We start from the raw sequence: 17340 nt of genomic DNA, 5'->3' as shown, positions 1-17340 counted from the left end.
GCCCCCCAACCCCCTCTCCCTCAACAAGCCACCAACCCCCTCTCCCTCAACAACCCCCTCTCCCTCAACACCCCCCCCCAACCCCGACTCCCTCAACAACCACCCCCAGCCCCCTCTCCCTCAACAACCTCCCCAACCCTCTTTCCCTCAACAACCCCCCCAACCCCCACTCCCTCAACAACCACCCCCAGCCCCCACTCCTTCAACAACCACCCCAACCCCCTTTCCCTCAACAATCACCCCCAGCACCCTCTCCCTTCAACAACCCCCCCCCCCAACCCCTGCTTCACATGCCCACTCCAATCACTGTGAACCACGCGTGTGGTTAACGATGCACTCTCTGTTTCCTCAGGACATGCTCTCCCGCATCCGCCGTTAGAGGACCTAGACTGGCAGTGGGGTGCCGGACATAAGAATCATCACCTCCTTCAAACAACGGGCGCTGGCGTGACCGGTCTGGCCAAGGACAGGGCGGTCACCCACGTGGAGGCTGGCGGACGCCACCGAGGTGAGGAACCAGCGGGCTCCACCCGGTGGACTTGTCAACTGTAAGTTGTTATTGACTTACTGACTGACCCTCCCTCCCACTGACCACATGTCCATTCTCCCGCAGGTCCGCCAGCCGACAGAGCCCATCCCGGGCGATCCCCCTCTCCTGACTCCGAGGAGAACACCTCGGAGGAGAGCTCCGAGGATGCCGCCGTGGTCGCAGCACAGCTGTCACCCCCTCCCCCACCAGCGCGGAGACACACACCTCGGTGGGACATGTTAGTGGTCAGGCTTCCGGGACACAATCTGGTGAGTACCACACTGCTGCTGATGTACATCAGGTGGAGGCAGGAACCCCCCCAGGTGAGACAGCAGTCGGAGGGCTGCTGGATCCCAGGACGCAGCTGGATCCCAGCCTGATGCTGAACCCATGGAAGAGGTAATCCCGGAGCTGATGGAGACGATAGGGAGTCGGGACATTCAGAGGGAGATGTCAGCGAAATCCAGGAGATCCATGGCCCAGAGGCTACGGGCGCAGGAGATCGTGCAGTCGGTGACGGCCATGGCTGAGGGTCTCGGCAGAAAGTCCGACTCACTGGGGGATGTGACCCAGTACCAGGTCGATCTTGATGAGGTTCTGTGGGACATGTCCCACTCTCAGATGGGAATGGCCGAGGCACTGCGGAGCTTATCCCAGTCACTGAGGAGCATCGCCGAGAGCGTCGACACAATGGTGCGGACCATGGGGAACCGCCAGGATTGGCAGAGCCAGATGATGCAGGGGCAGCCGGGGCTCGAACCAGCTGCCCCTCCGTCCCAAGGTAAACTCCAGGGCCCTATGGGCACCGAAGGCAGGAAGGGGTGCCGAGTGCCAACCCGGATCCATCCCATGGAGTGGCGACAGTAGCCACCTGCTCCTCCGAGTTCCACATCTCTGATGAGGCCACGTCTCGGTGCGTGTGCCGTCGACAAGTGAGCCGGGGCCCTCCGGCAAGCAGAACCCCAGAGGATGCCCGCCAGGGCCATGGAAGGCCACGGGATGTGGTAAGCAGCTGTAAAAGCATATTGAGGATCTATGAAGGTGTAGGACTTGCCAGGGGGTGTTGTAGGGTGGGGTGGGGGGGGGGCGGGGTTGAGGGGTAGGTAGGGGGTAGGGGGACGGTACCATTGGGAGGGTGGGGAATTGTTACACACAATAAACACCTTCCAACCGGTATGATGCCCTTGCCACTTTCTTCCGCAGTGAGGGCCGATCTCCGAGCCCTTGGCCCATCTCTCCAGGCATCCCCTCCTTATCGCTGGGCACACCGCGTGCAGGTGATGGATGTGAGCGAGTACTCAGCAGACAGGCAGGGATCAGACTATGGCATAGATTGAGGAGCACTGGCACTCAGCTCTCTGCGTGTTATCATCATCCCCTGTCCTCGACAGTGACCCGTGACAGTGCCGACACAGTCCCAGCACCATGGAGGGATGTAACACAGACCCTGGGAGGGTGGGGGTTGGCTAAGGTAGCACTGATGGACCAGGCCATGTCCTAAGTGAATTGGGCGAATATGAGTCTCCTTGGCCCTTCGGGCTTGCCGGATTCTCGCCACTGCTGCCTGTCCTGTAGCCTCCGACTGGTCCTCCGACTGGTTCCTCCCTGGGCTCGTCTTCCAGCCGCTGCTGGTCTGTTGCCGTCTCATCATCCTAGTCTGCCTCCTCTGAGATGACCACATATTCCTCATCACCAACCTCACTCGTCAACCCGCTGCTGTGCCAGGTTGTGGAGGGCACAGCAGACCACCACAAAGTGGGCGACCCTCCGGGCGGTGTACTGCAGGGCACCACCGGAGCAGTCGAGGCATCCGAACCACATTTTGAGGAGTCCAATGCACCGCTCAATGGCATCCCGGGTGGCCACATGGGCCTCGTTGTACCGGGTCTCCGTTTTGGTTTCCTGCCTCTGTACTGGCGTCATTAGCCAGGTCCTGAGTGGGTACCCCTGATCCCCAAGAACCAGCCGCTCACCCTGGGGTGGTCCTCGAAGAGCTGGGGTTGACTGACTGCCCCAGGGTGTAGATGTCATGGACACTCCCTGGGAAGCGGGCACACACATGCATGATCTTCATCTGGTGGTCGCACACAAGCTATATGTTCAGGGAGTGGAACCCTTCCTGTTAACATAGGGCACTCCCAAATGGCTCGGTGAGGGCATGGCCACGTGTACCATCTATTACTCCCTCGATCTGGGGCATCCTGGCGGAGAAACCTGTTGCCCAGGCATCTTGCTGAGCTTTGTCCATGTCAAATTTTACATAGTTTTCCGCCCGGGGAAACAGGGCATCCGTGACCGGTAGGATGCACCTGTGGGTTGTGGCCTGCTCGAACCCTAGAATGATCCCGAGGTGTAAAGGTTCACAGTTGCGGTGATCTTGACAGCCACCAGGAGTGGATGTTCTCCTTCTCCATGTGGCGCCAAACCTGCGAGGACATGGGACAGATGTCGCACCGTCTCCTTGTTGAGGCAGAGCTTCCTGCAGCACGCACTGTCCGTCATCTGCTTGAATGACCAGCAAGGCCTGTACATCCTGAGCCGTCGTGGACCTCCCCCTCTGGGTGCCACCCTGGCCTAATGGGTGGCCGGGTCCTCGGGTGGGGTCGGCACATAGGCCGTCGCCTCGAGCCTCTGCAAACGATGCTGCTGCCGTTGTCTCCGGCGTCTGGCTTGCCGGCCTAGCAGCAGCACCACTAGGGCAAGTTCTGGATCCAAAATCCCTGCCATAGCGTTCAATATCTCTCAGGCATTGGATGGGCAGGCACTCTTTACCAGGTTGGAGGGGTCAGTCACCAGGGAGCATAGGTTTAAGGTCTGTGGGGCAAAGTTTAGAGGAGATGTGCGAGGCAGGTTTTTTCTGCAGAGGGTGGTGAGTGTCTGGAACGCGTTGCCAGGGGAGGTTGTGGAAGCAGATACATTAACGTTGTTCAAAAGGCACCTTGATAAACACATGGATAGGATGGGTATAGAGGGATATGACACAAGGAAGTGCTGAGGGTTTTGGTATCATGACCGGTACAGGCTTGGAGGGCAGAAGCGCCTGTTCCTGAGCTGTATTATTCTTTGTTCTTTGTTGTGAGCCATTAGGAGGATAGTGCAGAACTTCAAAAGGTCTTAGGTTGGTGGAATTAGTGGACAGACAAGTGGCAGAAGAAATTTAATGTGGAGAAATATGAATTGGTTCATTGTGGTAGGAAGATCGCAGAGATCGTTATAAATTAACAGGTACAATTCTAAAAGGGATTTAAGAGGGCTTGGAGACAGAAAATTGGGAACTACAGATCTGTTAGCCTTACATAAGTAGCTGGAGAAATGCTGGAATCTATTATAAAGAATGGATACTTGGACAGTAACAATCCGATTGGGCACAGTCAGCATGGAATTACTGTGGGAAACCATGTTTGACAAACCTGTTGGAGTTTTTTGAGGATGTTACTAACAAAATTAACAGAGGAACATTGATGGACATAGTGGGCGGAATTCTACGTTTGAGAGACTACATGCTGACACTGGGACTGAGTGGCGGGTTTCTCCGGCCCCCACACCAGTGTGACTGCCGGAGCCATTCAGGTCATTCTAATAGGTCATGTGGAACTAGTGCAATTCCAACGCACGCCAGCGTCTGATTTGCTGGGGTCGGGAATGGCACTGGAGAGCCTGACAAGCTGCATCTGCAGATGAGCACCGACTCCCCACACACTCCCAGTCCAGCCAAGATGGAGAGTGGCCTTGAGATTCACAGACGCAGAGCTTGATGCAAATCTATAGATATAAAAGCTGCCTTTTTGCAGGGGCATCAGCTCCAGCGAGACATTTTTCTCCGTCCTCCTAAAGAAGCAGCTAACACAGAAGGGGTACTCTGGAAGTTGAACAAATGTGTATATGGATTAAATGATGCATCTAGAGTCTGGTATTTTTCAGTAAGGTCAGTTTTGTTAAAGTTAGGCTGCTGCCAGTTGAAAGCAGATCCTGCAATATTTTACTGGCACTATAAAGGAAATCTTTCTGGCATTTTTATGATGCATGTCGATGATTTTTTGTGGGGAGGGACTAGTGATTTTGAAGCTTTTGTAATCTCTGGTTTGAGGAAAGAATTCAGGGTTGGAAGTCAGGCTTCCGGTGCATTTAAATATATTGGACTGGAAATTGGACAGACTAAGTTAGGGGCAACTTTACGTCAGCAATCTTATTTGGAAAGCATCACCCCAATAGCAATTAGTCGTGCCGAGTTTCACAAAAAGACGCAATGGTTTCAAAGATAGAAAAAGAGCAACTGCGAAGTTTAATTGGGAAACTGAACTGGTTAGGTAGACAGATTAGACCGGACGTGCGTTTTCATGTCTTAGAGTTGATTACAAAAATGAATGATCCCAAAGTGGAAGACATAATAAGAGCAAATAAAGCGTTGGGCAAACTAAAAATGCAGGAGTGTGTTTTGAAGTTCCCGGTTTTAGGTGACCTTAGGCACTTGAAACTCATAGTTTATAGTGTTGCGTCCTACGCAAATTTATGTGATGGGGTTTCAAGCGCAGGAGGTTTTATAATTTTCCTTTTGGGGAACAATGGTAAATGTTGCCCACTTGTGTGGGAAACAAAGAAAATAAGGAGAGTGGTAAAAAGCACTTTGGCTGCTGAGACGTTAAGTCTTGTAGAGGCGGTGGATATGGCTTTTTATATAAGTATGATATTGACAGAAATTTTGGGATTAGGGGATTTGGGTAATATACCTATTGACTGTCAGATTGACAATAAATCCCTGTGGGAAAATGTGCACTCGACAAAAAGTGTCAATGAAAAGAGGTTACGGATAGACATCGCAAGTTTGAAGCAGATGTTGGACAGAGGGGAAATAACAAAAATTAAATAGGTCGACAGGAGCTATCAACTGTCACTGTTTTACGAAAAGAGGGGCGAGTTCACAGAAACTTTTGGATATTGTTAATGAAGGGCGCTTGTTTCTGTGACTGTTTTTTTTTTTTTCTTTCTCGCCCAAACAAAAAAAAAGGGGGGGACATCATGGGGGGCTGGCGTGAATCCCGCCCCCGCCGGTTGCCGAATTCTCCGGCACCGGATATTCACCGGGGGTGGGGATCGCACCGTGCTGGTTGGCGGGCCCCCTCCGGCGATTCTCCGGCCCGCGATGGGCCGAAGTCACGCTGCTGGAATGCCTGTCCCGCCGGCGAGAATCACACCACCTCTCTTATCGGCGGGACAAGGCGGCGCGGGCGGGCTCCGGGGTCCTGGGGGGGGGCGCGGGGCGATCTGGCCCCGGGGGGGTGCCCCCACGGTGGCCTGACCTGCGACCGGGGCGCACCGATCCGCGGGCGGGCCTGTGCCGTGGGGGCACTCAAGGTGAGGGCTCGGCCCCTCAAGATGCGGAGAATTCCGCACCTTTGGGGCGGCGCGATGCCGGACTGATTCGCGCCGTTTTTGGCGCCGGTCGTCGGACATCGTGCCGATTGCGGAGAATCCCGCCCCATGTGTGTGTTTTTGAGTTTCTTGAAATTTTGTTTTCACCTAATTATTATTTTTTCTCCAAGGAAGGGGAGACTGTTAAGTAATGGGTTAAGAGACATTAGACTCTTCATTTCTTCATTTCACAGCAACTAAAACGTCTAACACCCCCCCCCCCCCCCCCCTCCCCCCCAAAGCGGCCCCCACCAGGCGGACCGGCAGGCAGTGCTGGGTGAGGATGGGCAACCCACCAGGCCAGTCAGGGTGACCAGCCCCACCACCGTGCCCCAGGCACCACCCCGTCCACACTCCCGTAACTCACCCCCCCTCCTCGAGGGTGACCGAACCCCACCTGCCGGCACTCTGCAAGCACCCCACCCTGCACCACATGCCAACGCTCAAACTGCCTGCCATGGCCGTGTGCCCTGCACACACAGGCCACTAGCTGCGGACACCCTGTGCTGCCCAGATCCGAGAGTCTCACGGTGCATTACCTATCCCTCCAGCAGAAGGCTGCTCAAAACCTACGGGAGTTGGAGAAGACCTGAGGGGGCCCACTGGACCTACGACCCCATACCATCGCAGAGCTGAGGGCAATGGACGGTGGGGTGGGAGAGCGGGTCATTCTCTCCCCCAGCCAGCGGCATAACAGCCCACTGTTACGCCTTTGGAGACTTCTCTTACCCTCCTCTCTCTCCCTCAGCAGCCATGGCACCCGGTCCCCCTTTTCCCCTTTTAAATACCACAAGTGAACCGCGCTGTCGTCACCTGCGCCTTGTGGAGGCGGAACATTGCGGGAGACCGGAGACTACTGGGTCAGTCTCGTCAATGATATGTTAACGAGCCCCTGTCGATGCACCGGAGAATGGTGCTCTGTTGGACGCCCGGCGCCACCCTCGGCTTTCGGCGGACGCCCGATTCTCCGCCCGATGGCGGATTCCGGCATTGCTGGACAGAGAATCCCGCCCAGTATATTTGAATTTTCAAAAGACTTTGGATTAAATCCCTACAAGTAGTAGATTAGCAAAATCAACGGACATGGAATAGGAGGCAATGGGCAGCATGGTAGCACAGTGGTTAGCACTGTTGCTTCGCAGCTCCAGGGTCCGAGGTTCGATTTCTGGCTTGGGTCACTGTCTGTGCAGAGTCTGCATGTTCTCCCCGTGTCTGCGAGGGTTTCCTCCGGGTGCTCCGGTTTCCTCCCAGAAGTCCCGAAAGACGCGCTGTTAGGTGAATTGGACATTCTGAATTCTCCCTCAGTGTACCCAAACAGGCGCCGGAATGTGGTGACTAGGGGATTTTCACAGTAACTTCATTGCAGTGGTAATGTAAGCCTACTTGAGACACTAATAAAGATTATTATTATTATACTAGCATGCATTCCAGATTGGTTTACAGGCAGAAAACAGAGAGTAGGAATAAACGGGTCATTTGTGCATTAGCAGGCTGTGGTTAGTGGGGTACTGCAAGGATCAGTACTTGGGCCCTAGCTGTTCACAATATATCAGTGATTTGGATATGGGAACCAAATGTAATATTTCCAAGTTGTTTTGAGGACGATGTAAAATGGCTACATGAGGATTTGAACAGAGGAGGATGGAATATAATGTAGAAAAATGTAATGTCATTCACTTGGTAAAAGGAACAGATGTGCAAAGTATAACCTAAATGGTAAGAAATTAGAAATTGTCGATGTACAAATGGATCTGGATGTCCTTGTCCATAAGTCATTGAAAGCTAACATACAGGTTCAGCAAGCTGTTGGGAAGGCTAATGGAATGTCAGCCTTTATAGAATTATAGGATCCCTATAGTGCAGAAGGAGGCCATTCGGCCCATTGATTCTATACTGACGTTCCGAAGGAGCACCCCACCCAGGTCCATGCACCTGCCCCATCCCCGCAACCCCACCTAACCTTTGGACCCTAAGGGGCAATTTAGCATGGCCAATCCATCTTTGGATTGTGGGAGGAAAACAGAGCACCCGGAGGAAACCCACACAGAATCGGGGAGAAATGGCTCCTTCTGCATTGTTGGGATCCTATGATTCTATGATTAGGATGCAGATGAGGAAATTCAGTTACGGCGAGACATAGGAACATAGGAATTAGGAGCAAAAGTCGGCAATTCAGCCCCTCGAGCCTGCTCCGCTATTCAATCAGATCCTGGTTGATCTCTTCCTGGTCTCAAATCCACCTTCCCACCTGTTGCTCATTTCCCTTTAACCATTTTGAAATCAGTAATATATCTATCTCTTTGAAATCCTTTAATGACTCAGATTCTACCATACTATGGGTCAGCGAGTTCCACAAATTCACCACTGAGTTCCTCCTCATCTCATTTCTAAATCTACCGCCTCTCAACCTATATCTGTGACCTTTCGTCTGGATTGTCCCACAAAGGGGAACATTTGGTCTACGTTTACTTTATCAATCCCTTTTAATATTTTATACATCTCAGTCAGATCCCCTCTTATCCTTCTAAACTCCAGCGTGTATAAGCCAGAAATGTTTAATCTCTCCTCATACGTCAACCCTTTCATCCACAGAATCAGTCTGGTGAACCTCCTCTGAACTGCCTCCAATGCCACCACATCCTTCCTCAAATAAGGAGACCAAAACTGGACACAATACTCCAGATGTGATCCCACCAACACCCCATACAATTGCAACAACACTTCTCTACTTTTATACTCCAGTCCCTTTGCAATAAACGCTAACATTCCATTTGCTTTTCTAATTACATGCTGTACCTGCACACAGACTTTCTGCGATTCCTGAACAAAGACACCCAGGTCCCTCTGCACAGACACATTTTGAATCTACTTTCCATTTAGATAATAATTTGCCTTTCTATTTTTTCAGCCAAAATGGATAACCTCACACTTATCCACATTAAACTCCACCTGCCAAATTTTGGCCCATCCTCTTAACCTATCTTTATCCATTGGTAAACGCTTCATCTCCTCTTCACTGCCTGCTTTTCCAACTATTTTAGTATCATCCGCAAAGTTTTCTATGTTACACTCTGTCCCTGCTTGCAGATCATTTATATAAATTGTAAGCAGTTGAGGTATGAAGACTGACCCATGCAGCACCCCGCTAGTTGCAGTTCGCCAGTCAGAGAAAGACCCATTTATCCCGACTCTAGGGTGCAGGCCATCAAGTCCCGGAGACTTAACAGCCTTTGCTCCCATCAGTTTATTCAATACCGTCTCCCTAGTGATGGTTATTGCACCAAGTTCCTCAGCAATTTTTGGAAATATTTTATTATCCTCGACCATGAAGACAGAAGCAAAATATTGATTCAGTGCCTCCGCCATCTCTGTTTTCCCCATTATTACCTCACCACTATCGTCCTCTAAAGGGCCATTATTTACTTTGGTATCAGTGTTTATATTTTCTACTACTTACTACATAGTTCATCTTAGCTCTTTTGATTTTACCTTTAGTAGCTTTTGCTGAAGCTCCCAATCCTCCAGCTTACCACTAGTTTTTTGCCTTTATGTCTTCCTTAACTTCCTTGTTCAGCCATGGAACGTTTTTCTCCCTTTTACAATTCCTTTCGGGAATATACTTTAATTGAGAGGTGTTTAATATCTCCTAAACATCCGCCATTGTTCCTCAACTGTCCTGCCCTCAATTATCTGTGCCCAGCCTACTTGGGCCAACTATTTCCTCAGGCCTGTATAATTACCGCTGCCCAACGCTAAAACTCTAGTATGGCACTCTGTCTTCTCTTGCTCAATCTGAATTTGCTGGGATCACTCCTTCCAAGAGGCTCCTTAACGACAAGACTATTTATCAACCCTTCTCCGTTACATAATTCTAAATCTAAAACAGCCTGCTCCCTGGTTGGCTCCATAACATATTGCTCTAAGAAACAATCCTTCATGCACTCTATGAAATCTCCCTCGGGGTTATCCTTGCGAATTTGATTAATCCAGTCAATGTGCATGTTAAAATTACCATGATTCCCGTTGTGCCCTTCTCACCAAGCCCTCATTATTTCTTGGTTTATACTATGTTCCACTTGGAAGCATTGCTCGGGGGCCTGTAAATTATTCCTATCAAGGAGTTTTTTCCCTTATTTTTTATTTCCTCTCATCGATTCAACATTTCGGCCCTTAGTGCCAATATAATTTCTTAATACCTCTCCTGATCCATCCTGTCTATCCTTTTGGAATACTGAGTACCCTTGGACATTCAACTCCCAGTCCCGGTCCCCCTGCAACCATGTTTCAATAATCCCCACCAAATCATACCCATTTGTCTCTATTTGTGCCGTGAGATCATTGACTTTATTCCAAATACTGGGTACATTTAGGGGTAAGGTTTTTAAATATATCCGACTGATTTGTCTTTCCCTTGCAGGATTGTCTTGTGCACTGTGCTTTTCACACATTCTGACCTCCTTTATTCACCTCTGATAACACTCAGCCTCATCCCCAACTTTTAGTCCCACAGTCTCCTTACATTTTGATCTTCTAGATTACCTTTCCCCTCCGCAGTGGTTAGAATGGGCCTGCCTGTTCATCTCGACCTCCTCACACGCTGACCTGCTGCTTTGCTTCCCATTCACCATTATACTTCTTGTAGTTTTACCATTAGTTCCAGTCACAAAGTCAGGAGATAGATTGGAAAAGTTGAGACTGTTCCCTCTGGAGAAGAAACTGTTGAAAGGAGATTTAATTTAAATAACTTAATAAAATCCTGAAGGACCCGGACAGACTACACAAAGAGAAACTGTTCCCATGGGTGAAAGAATTGTGAACCAGAGGGCACACATTTAAAGTAATTGGCTAAAGAAGCAATGGCGATTTGAGGAAAAGCTTTTTCATGCAACAAGTGGTTAGGATTTGGAATGCGACGTCGCAAGAGCGGTGGAGGAAGAGTCAATTCAGGCCTTTAAAAGGCAATTGGATTTTTATCTGATGGTGAAAGATTTGCAGGGTTACCGGGAAAAGGCAGGGGAGTGGCACGAGGTGAACTGCTCCTTCAGAGACCCAGCATGTTATAAGGGGCTGAATGGACTCCTTCTGTGCTGTAATCTTTCTATGATTCTGTGAACTGCCTCCATGGGCAACCAGTTAGCCGATGTTATCGGGTTAGTTTTATGGCAACCTAATTGCCCACCCAACCAAAACCTCCGAGTTAGAATCACCACGCACAACTTGTCAAATGCTTATAATGTGTTAATGTTTAAATTGAATATTTGGCTTTTTTATCAAAGTGTATGGACTACCTTGAAACAGTCCATTAGTTTGTTTGTATCGGGAGTGGAAATGTTGCAGTTCTATGTATAGCTTTTGCACTTGAACAGAAGACCATGAACCCCAGCTGCTTACTGATTTATTCTAAATCTGTAAAACTTATTTTTTCAGATGTTTGGAAACTGGACATATGGAACCCTAGTTTTCACAGTATTGGTATTTACAGTAACTCTTAAGGTAAGCTTGCTTTTAATCACTTCCACAGAGCCTGAAAACATAGAAGATCATCAGAATTAGGAGCAGGAGTCGTCAATTTGGCCCATTGAGGCAGCTCTGCTCGTCAGTAAGGTCATAGCTGACCTGATTGTGGCCTTAACTCTACTTTCCTCCCTGTCCCACATCTCCCTTGCAGATCAAAAATGTGTCCAACTCATCTTTGAATATGTTTGATGGCCTTGCCTCCACTGCTGTGTGGGGAAGAGAATTCCACAGATCAATAACCCCCTCAGAGAAGAAATTCTTCCTCATTTCCATCTTAAATGGAAGACCCTTTTATAATCTGTGCCCCTAGTTCAAGATTCCCCGAAGGGAAAACAGCTTCTCAGCAACTACCCTGTCAAAACCCCTCTGAATCTTCAAAATCCCAACGAGTAAAGGCCCAACCTGCTCAACTGTTCCTCATAAAACAACCTTTTTATCCCGGGAATCAGCCTGCTGAACTTTCTCCCACCTGCTTCCAGCAGCAGTATATTCCTCCTGAATTGAATAGACCAACACAGCGCACTAAGGGTAGAATTTTACATCTGCCAGTCGGGCGTGTACCTGACCCAGACGTGCAGTAAATGGCCCGTGATATGTTGGGCGCGTATCTTGACGTCATCGCACACTTGTACGATATTTCAGTCAATGGGCGGATTGGCTGCGTGCCCACTGACAATTATCCAGTTTCTTCATGGGAGTAAATCCCCAGTTGACCAAGATTTTACCTTCCCCGAATCACAGGAAGCATGGGCAGATGGCCCAACCGTTTTTCAACTTTTCCCGATGCAGGGGCGGGATAAAAGGATTGGAGCTAGATGAAGAGTTGGGAGTTTCAGGGAGAGAGTTGAGTTTGTGTTTTATGGTTTTGAGAGTGATTTCTGTGTTGGGCTCAGCACAGTGTGGGGCTCTCTGGACATTGCTGTCCTCTGACACCAGGGATTTGGTTTCCTCTATCTCCTTTTGTGCAAAGGTCTATCTGCAGAGCCACAGATGGGTATTGATTACACAGCAGGGAGCCCCTCTTCCTCTGAAAAAGATGGGAGTAAAGAGGGAGGAGACCTGGTGATCATAATCATCTCAGCCGGGCTGAGTGGGCCGGGGGATTTGCCGCCATTGCAGATGTCCCTGGCATCCAGGGTGCAGATTGCGCCCATGTAGTCACCAAGGTACCAGCTGGCTAGCCAGGCGCATTTGTGAGCAGGAAAGGTTGCCACTCAATAAAAGTTCCGATGGTCTGTGACCACAGGACCCAGATTCTGTAGATCTGTGCAAGATACCTGGGCAGCTCTCATGATGCCCACGTATTGTGGCATTCACAACTGCCAAGCTCTTCACTGCTTCCGCTCGCCTCCAAGGGTAGCTCATTGGTGACAAGGGTTTCTGTTGAAAAGGTGGCTGATGACACCTGTCAGGCGCTTGAGGACAGAAGCAGAGGAGAGGTACAATCGCTGCCCTGTATCCATAAGGACGATGATAGAGAGGACGATTGGGCTGCTGAAGATAAGGGTCCGATGCCTGGACAGATCCGGACAGTATCCACCTGAGCGACTGTCGGTCATCGTAGTTGTCTGCTGCGGTCCTCTTGCTCTCCCCAGGGGTGAACCACTGGAGCAAAAGGACAATGTGGCTGATGAATCTGGATAAGAAGAGGACATTGAAGCTGACTTGGATGCAGATCCCAGGAAGCCAGAAGGCGAGGACAAACAGGCTAACATCAGAAACTTTCGGGGGGAGGAGGGCCAAGGGGGCACTGATGTTTTCATAGATTATCATAGAATTTACAGTGCAGAAGGAGGCCATTCGGCCCATCGAGTCTGCACCGGCTCTTGGAAAGAGCACCCTACCCAAGGTCAACACCTCCACCCTGTCCCCATAACCCAGTAACCCCACCCAACACTAAGGGCAATTTATCATGGCCAATCCACCTAGCCTGCACATCTTTGGACTGTGGGAGGAAACCGGAGCACCCGGAGGAAACCCACGCACACACTGGGAGGATGTGCAGACTCCGCACAGACAGTGACACAAGCCGGAATCGAACCTGAGACCCTGGAGCTGTGAAGCAATTGTGCTATCCACAATGCTACCGTGCACAATTAAAGTGAGCTATAAAGAACAATGCAGCATAGGAGCAGGCCCTTCGGCCCTCAAAGCCTGTACTGGTCATGGTACCACCCTTGGCCAAAACCCTCAGCACTTCCTTGTACCATATCCCTCTATACCCATCCTATCCATGTGTTTGTCAAGATGCCTTTTGAGCGCCGTTAATGCATCAGCTTCCACAACCTCCCCTGGCTGCGTGTTCCAGGCACTCACCACCCTCTGCGTAAAACAGCTGCCTCGCACATCTCCTCTAAACCTTGCCCCATGGACCTTAAACCTATCCCCCTGGTGCCTGAACCCTCCACCCTGGGAAGAGTGCCTGCCCATCCATTCTATCCATGCCTCTCATAATCTTGTAGATCTCTATCAGGTCACCCCTCAACCACCGTCTTTCTAATGAAAACAGTCCGAGTCTATTCAGCCCCTACGCACACCTAACACCCTCCAGACCAGGTAACATCCTGGTAAACCTCCTCTGCACCCTCTCCAAAGCCTCCACATCCTATTCGTAGTGTGGCAACCAGAATTGTGCGCAATATTCCAAGTGCGGCCTTACCAAAGTTCAATACAACTGTAGCGTAACTGCCCAGTTTTTATACCTGATGCCCCGTCCAATGAAGGCAAGCATTCTTGACTACCTTGTCCACTTGTGTTGCCATCTTCAAAGATCTGTGGACATGCATGCCCAGATCGCTCTGACGTTCTATATTCGTAAGAGTTTTGCCATTCACTATATATTTCCCCTCTGTTAGACCTACCAAATGCATTACCTCACATTTGTCCGATTAAACTTGTTTGCAATTTCTCTGCCCAAGTCTCCAACCTATCCATGTCTTGCTGTTTCCTCTGACAATCCCTTTCGAAATGGTAGCCCGATCTCTGAAGAGCTGGTCTGGCCAGTGAATCCAGCTCCCAACTGATGGAAAATAATTCTAAGTCTGGGCTAGCCAGTGAGAAACTCCCCAAGGCCAAAAAAAGTGACCGAGTGCGATGAAACTAAATGGGAACAAAGTCCCACAGCGAGCAGATTTAGCCGCTTGTTCCCAGACGCTCGCAGCGCTGAGAAAGACAGCGCTTTCGAACGGCATTCGGTTTAGATTGGGGGCCTCAGCGGGGAATTTGCGGCCGAGCCGCACATAGCCCTGCGTTCTGCACTGAGGAGATCCACTCACCGCAACTCCTCAGTGTAACGAAAGATCGGGACGCCATTTAAAAGTAGCATTCCGATCTCCTGGAGCCCTTTTCGCAACCCCAGACCCCTGCCCCTCGAGCCCTAACTCACTATGAGGGGTTCCTGGAGCCTACCTCACCCCCAATCACCTGCGCAAGGCACCCCCAACCCGATTGACATTGTGACAAATGCCAGCTTGGCACCTTGGCAGTGTCCCTGCCAGGTTGGTGGTACCAGCAGTGTCAGCTTACCACCCTCGGGGCCTCTGATCCCCTGGGAGACCCCCACAGTGCCGTTCCATCCGGTCCCCGTTTGTGCAATCCAGTACTCAATTGCACTTGCCCGAGCTCTCCGAGGCAAAGGGGACAGATCCCTGTGCCTCGGGAAACTGCATGTTAGAGTGAGACTAGCTGTCTTGTTCTAATATGCTGATTTGCTTGTGGGCGATATTTACATGGCGTTAGATCTTGCGAGCCAGGTAGATCCCGGGAGCGGGGTCTGCAGGCAGCGATTAATCATGTTGCGTCAGGGTGCGTTGCCTTTCGGGCGCAGCATGGCCGCCCGATTGCGCCTGTGTCAGATGGGGTGGGGAACCTGCCGACAGAGCTGGGGGGGGGGACACTCCCAGCAAAACCTGCCACAAATGACGCCTAGAAACATTTCCATTATTTTGCACCCTATGAGTGCAAGCTAGTGAGGTATATAAAAATAGACAATAAGAGTTTTTTAAAGCACATTAAAAGGAAGAGAGAAGTAAAAGAAAGTATTGACCCCTTAGAGAATAAAACTGGGGAAGTATTTATGGGGAACAAGGAAATGGCAAAGGAGTTAAACAGATATTTTGCATCAGTCGTTACTGTCGACAGAGGATACTACAAGCATCCCAGAAATAGTAAAATATACAGGGGAGGAATTAAATGCAGTCATCATCACCTGAGAATTTTATGCAAACCAATGTGGTTAAAGGCTGACAGGTCTGATGGTCAAAAGGCTGATGGTTTGCACCCCATGATCTTAAAGGAGGTAGCTACAGAGCTTGTGGATGTATTGGTAGTCGTTTTCCAAAACGTCTTGGATTCTGGAACTGTGCCAAAGGATTGGAAAACTGCCAATGTGGTACCCTTGTTCATAAAGGGAAGCACGCAAAATACATGAAACTACAGGCCAGTTAGTCTAACTTCAGTTATTGGAAACATATTAGAATCGATTATTAAAGAGAGAATAGATAGCAGTGCATTTGGGGAAAGTCATAATATGATCAAGGAGAGTCAGCAAGGTTTCAGGAAAGGGAATCACGCCTGACAAATTTCCTGGAGTTCTTTGAGGTGGTATCAGCCAGAGTAGATAGAGGAGAACCCGGCAATGTTGTATATTTAGATTTTCAAAAGACATTTGCTAAGATGCCACACAAAATGCTACACATCAAGATAGGAGCTCAAGGAGTTGGAGGTCAGATTCTGCCATGGATAGAGAATTGGCTAACTAACGGGAAGCAGCTGTTAGTGATGAGGGGGTCTTTCTCAAGTTGGAGGTCTGTAACCAGTGGAGAACCACAGGAATCAGTGCTGGGACCACAACTTTTCACAATGATTTGGTGGAATGAACAGAGTGAACTGTGGCCAGATTTGGAGATGACACAATGGTGGGAGGGAAGGCAGATTCTACGGAGGATATAAATAGTTTACAGGTTACGTGAGTGGGCCTAAATTTGAAAACAATAATTCAATGTGGGAAAATATGAGATTGTTCATGTTGGAAGAAAGAATGAGAAGGCGGTTTATTATTTAAATGGAGAGAGTCTGCAGAAAGCTGTGGCACAAAAAGCCTTGGGGATCCTTGTTCATGAAACCCAGAGAACTAGCATCCAGGTGTAGTAGGTAATAGGGAAGTAATGGAGAGCTGTATAATAAAAGTAAAGAAGTGTTGCTGCAACTGTACAAGGTACTAGTGAGGCCACATTTACAATACTGTGTACAGTTTTGGTCGCCTTCTCTAACCAGCAATGGTGGCCTTCCTGCTGGTCGTCACAGCCCTGGGGGAATGCCATGCGGCTGTACGAGCTGCTCGAGGAGTAGGGCCATGCAGTAGTGAAGTGTGCCCGAGAGGAACAGGAGGCAGCCGGTAACCGAGTGTGCCGCAGAGAAACAGGAGGCAGCCGGCAACGGAGTGTGCCCCAGAGGAACAGGAGGCAGCAGGTAACCGAGTGTGCCCCAGAGAAACAGGAGGCAGCCGGTAACCGAGTGTGCCCCAGAGGAACAGGAGGCAGCCAGTAACCGAGTGTGCCGCAGAGAAACGGAGGCAGCCGGTAACCGAGTGTGCCCCAGAGGTGCCCCAGAGGAACAGGAGAGGATGGAGACCCAGGCGCCAACATGCCGAGGAGGAGGAGATGCAAAGGAGGTGCACAAGGCCTTGTGTACCGGCACTGCCTGTCATTCGAGGTCCTACCAGACTGGGCATGCCGTCGGAGACTCCGGCTGAGCAGGGGGACAGTGCGACATACCTGGCAGATCATGGCGCACCTGGCACCACGGGGGTATGAGGGAGGACACCTGCTCCCCGTGGCCATCAAGGTGAAGGTCGCCGTGAATTTATACGCCAAGGGGTCCTTCCA

At 50.2% G+C, this 17340-nt stretch overlaps 1 protein-coding gene across 4 annotated transcripts in view; it reads left to right on the top strand.

Moving 5' to 3' along the window:
• Positions 1–750: 750 nt before the first annotated feature.
• The window catches only part of LOC140391478 (phospholipid-transporting ATPase IH-like), an 81548-nt gene continuing 64958 nt past the window's right edge, over positions 751–17340 (top strand). For all 4 annotated transcript variants that reach the window (XM_072475980.1, XM_072475981.1, XM_072475982.1 and 1 more), the window contains exons 1-2: positions 751–798; positions 11366–11431. In XM_072475980.1, coding sequence (XP_072332081.1) covers positions 766–798; positions 11366–11431 — 99 coding nt within the window. In that variant the 5' untranslated portion in view covers positions 751–765. The remainder of the gene's footprint in view (positions 799–11365; positions 11432–17340) is intronic.

The sequence above is a fragment of the Scyliorhinus torazame genome, chromosome 15 (assembly GCF_047496885.1).
Source record: "Scyliorhinus torazame isolate Kashiwa2021f chromosome 15, sScyTor2.1, whole genome shotgun sequence".
Lineage (NCBI taxonomy): Eukaryota > Metazoa > Chordata > Chondrichthyes > Carcharhiniformes > Scyliorhinidae > Scyliorhinus > Scyliorhinus torazame.
This window is presented reverse-complemented; position numbering and strand designations above follow the sequence as displayed.